This window comes from Lepus europaeus, chromosome 19 (genome assembly GCF_033115175.1).
Source record: "Lepus europaeus isolate LE1 chromosome 19, mLepTim1.pri, whole genome shotgun sequence".
Lineage (NCBI taxonomy): Eukaryota > Metazoa > Chordata > Mammalia > Lagomorpha > Leporidae > Lepus > Lepus europaeus.
Window position 1 is genome coordinate 12494973 of NC_084845.1, and position 3390 is coordinate 12498362.

The 3390-nt window shown below is 68.0% G+C and overlaps 1 protein-coding gene across 1 annotated transcript; it reads right to left on the reverse strand.

Annotated features, from left to right (window-relative positions):
- Positions 1-662: 662 nt before the first annotated feature.
- Positions 663-3105, reverse strand: ZFP36 (ZFP36 ring finger protein). The gene is made up of 2 exons (XM_062176346.1): positions 3008-3105; positions 663-2251 (listed from the first exon to the last, which is right to left on the reverse strand). Exons 1-2 carry the CDS (start codon positions 3029-3031, stop codon positions 1343-1345), a joined length of 933 nt encoding a protein of 310 aa, XP_062032330.1. The 5' UTR covers positions 3032-3105; the 3' UTR covers positions 663-1342.
- Positions 3106-3390: the final 285 nt, after the last annotated feature.

A 3390-nucleotide genomic window follows, 5' to 3' on the forward strand; every position in this document is an offset into this window, starting at 1 on the left:
GGAAGAGGAGGGAGGGGTGGGGGACGGAGGGGAGCAGGGGCCGAGGGGCAGCGGGGGCCCGGGAGGCGTGGGGCGGGGCGGGGCGCGGGCGCTGACGCGGGGCCGGGCGGCTTCCGGGCGCGGGGCGCCGCCTCCCCCCGGCCGGCCGAGGCGCCCGACGCCTCTTGCCTTGTATGGTCCGAGGCCGCCGCCGCTCGGGCCCCGCCCGCACGCGCAGGCCTCGGAGCCCGACCCCAGCCGGAGCCCAGGCCGCGACGCGCAAGGCCCGGAAATGCCTCGGGACCGGGGCGCCCGAGGCCTCCGGTTCTCAGAGAGCAGGGCCCAGATCTCAGGGGTCCCGAGGTTCTCGAGTCCTGGAGACGGGAGCGCCCCCTCCCCCGGACTGCACGGGCCGGCACCTTCCGTCCCCGCCCGCTCGGGCCTAGCAGCCCGGCAGGACGCGAGCGCAGCGTCCCCGGACGCCCGGGAACCGGCTTGCCCGGTTCCTCCCGGTGACCTCACCTGGCCCCGCCCCCTCAGGTGAACGGCGGGGCTGGTGACGTCACTTCCTGCCAGGTGAGCGCCGCAGGGCGGCTGGGCTCTGGGCCGCCGCTCCCGCTTCTGGAAGAAACTCGCGGCGCCCCCTCCCCGCCCCTGGACAGCACAAAGGCCAGGGTTCCAGTTTACACGCCGGTTCCTTTTATTTAAAAATTCCGAAACACAAAAATAGACTTTTAAGGTAACAATATATATTACTTAATATATTATTATAGCATACTTAATAATTATACCATAGTTTCCAATATTACAAAAAAGAGGAGGAAAAAATACAAAGGAAGCAGACGACTCAATATATATAAATACTATAAAACCTTATTAGAATAAATAAAGTCGTCATAAATAAAGGGCCCGTCGGTTGGGGGAGGGGTTTGGCAACGGCTTTGCTTGCTTGTGGAGGGAAATTTGAGCACCAGGAGTCTCCCTCGGGAGGCTCCACTCACCACCAGACGCTGGGACCTCGGGAAGAAGTGGGAGGGGGCGCGCAGGGGGCTACTATTCACAGCACATGAGATTCCAGGAGATTCAGATGGGGTGCAGGTCGGGGGGCCGGGGCTCACTGTCTCCCTCCAGTATGCTACATCTTCAAAGAACCCCAGAAAGCACTCTGTCCCCCAACACCGTGAACACTGAGCTTACACACCGGGGACCTGCCCCAGCGTGGGGTCAGGGGGGAAATTAATGCATTTTGGAATGCGGGGGAGGGAGGGACCCACTTGAATGAATTAGGATCCCTTCCCCACAGGCCCTGGGCCCAGCGGAACCCACGGCACACCGCGGCGCCCCTCTATCCAACGGATCTCCGTCACTCAGACACGGAGATACGGTTGAAGATGGGGAGGCGCCTGGGGGCTGCAGGCGGCTGGGGTGGCCCGAAAGCTCCGGTCTCGAAGACAGGGGAGTCGGATCCCCCCAGGCTGCTGCCGCTGCTGGCGTACTCATCCGGGTCTGAGCCCAGGGAGTGCGCCGAGGGGCTCCGGGCCAGGCCACCCAGGGGCCCCCAGATGCTGACAGGGTTGGCCCGGCGGCAGGAGGGGCAGCAGGCGGGCGTGGGGTCCCTTCGAGCCACGGGGGTCCCGGGGGCAGCAGAGAAGGCCGAGGGTGAAAGCGGAACGTCCCCCGGTGGGGGCGGGGAGCTGGGTGGCGAGAAGGAGCAGGACAGGGAGGGGCCTGCGAGGCCCGGCGGCGGCGGCGATGTCCTGCGGCCGGAGGGCAGGCCGGAGAAGCTCACGCTCTGGCGCAGCACGTGGGGGTGGCCGGGGGCGGCCAGGTCCTCACTGGGGTTGTGGATGAAGTGGCAGCGGGAGCCGTAGGGACAGCGGCCCTGGAGGTAGAACTTGTGGCAGAGTTCAGTCTTGTACTTGGGGTGGCGATTGGCTTGGCGCAGCTCGCCCAGGCCATGGGCAAACTGGCACTTGGCGCCGTAGCGGCAGCGCCCACTCTCCGAGAAGGTCCGACACAGCTCAGTCTTGTAGCGGGAGGAGGTGGTGGAGGTCGCGGTGGGCGAGGTGGGCGAGGGCGCCAGCTCCGGGCCCGGGCGGGGAGCCAGGGGTGCGAAGCCGGGGGGTGGCGGCACCCAGCCGCAGCTGCGGCCCTCTACCAGGCTGGTGGAGCGGCCCGGCAGGCGAGAGGTGACCCCAGCCGGGCCCCAGAGTCCCGAAGGCTCCGTCCCTCCGTGGTCGGATGGGGGGTCAGGGTGCAGCGACATGAGGCTCTGTGGGAACAGGGATCGGGTTAGGACACCCGCAGACGCAGGGCGAGGCGCGCCCCAGCTGCAGGGCACTTCAAGACCTTGCCGGGCCGGTTTGTGGGCTCCCGGCCGGAGCCCCACCCGCCCACGGCAACCCGGGGTTTCCGGAACCCAGCGATGATCCCTATTTAGGGGCTCTGCGTTGAGCCACGGCTGGAGGGGGAATCCCAGCTTCCCGGGAGGATCAACAGGGGACCCTAAAATCAGGTCTCCAACTTGGAGCTGCTGGGCCTCCCCGGATACGAGGAGCGCACCGGGTTGGTTCTCCAGTTTCACAACGGGAGGAGCCGGGCACAGCCAACTCGGGAGTCGGGTCTTTGGGGGTTGAGTTCCCGGAGAAGGCGGGTCGGGGCGTCAGAGGCAGAAGTCGGCTTCCCCGCCCTGAGACTCAGCCCCAAAAACGCCTCCGCGCGGCACCGCGCCCTCGGCTACGACGAGGGGTGAGCCAGGTGCGGCGCCGTTTCCGCCTCCGACCAGCCCTGGTCTGAGCAAAGTTTCCCAGCGGCCACTCCACGGGGTTCCCACCCTGGTGCCGGCCGGGCCGAGACCCGGCAGGCGGGGGCTCCATTTTTACTTCCCACCCCCCGCCCCCGCCCCCGATAATCAGGTCGGTCCGGAAAAGGCAGCCGGGGGCCGGGGTCGGAGGTTGTAGCGCAGAAGAGCCCCTCGCTTGGCAGGGAGGCTAGCGTCCCGGCGCTGGGGAGTCCGGAGGGGACTCACCTCGTAGATGGCTGTGAGATCCATGGCGGCGCGTTTGGCCCTCTGAAGGATCGGCCCAAAGTCGGAGCGCTGAAACCAGGCTGCGGCTACCCGCGACAGACACCTTCTTATAGGGCAGCGGGGGAGTGGTCGGGAGGGGGCGGGCCCAGGGCGGGGCGGGGCGGGGCCAGGAGGGGCGCTTCCCGGACGCGCGCCCCCGGCGCAGCCCGACGGGCCCTGGGCTAGTCCCCTTCCGCCCGGCCGCGGGCCAGGACGGGGCCTGCGCGCGGCGGGGCGGCCTGGAGGGGAGTGCGTGGGGTGGGGCGCGAGGCGGGAAGGGCGTCTGCCTGCCCAGGTTTCAAGGCTAGAGACGGAGGCCGGAGAATGGAACTGGGACACGGGTG

Bases quoted from the DNA above. Each gene is read 5' to 3' on its own strand.
- ZFP36 (XM_062176346.1), bottom strand. From the start codon at position 3,031: ATGGATCTCACAGCCATCTACGAG. The intron at 2,252-3,007 runs GTGAGTCCCCTC...CTGTTCCCACAG, and splicing joins ATCTCACAGCCATCTACGAG to AGCCTCATGTCGCTGCACCC.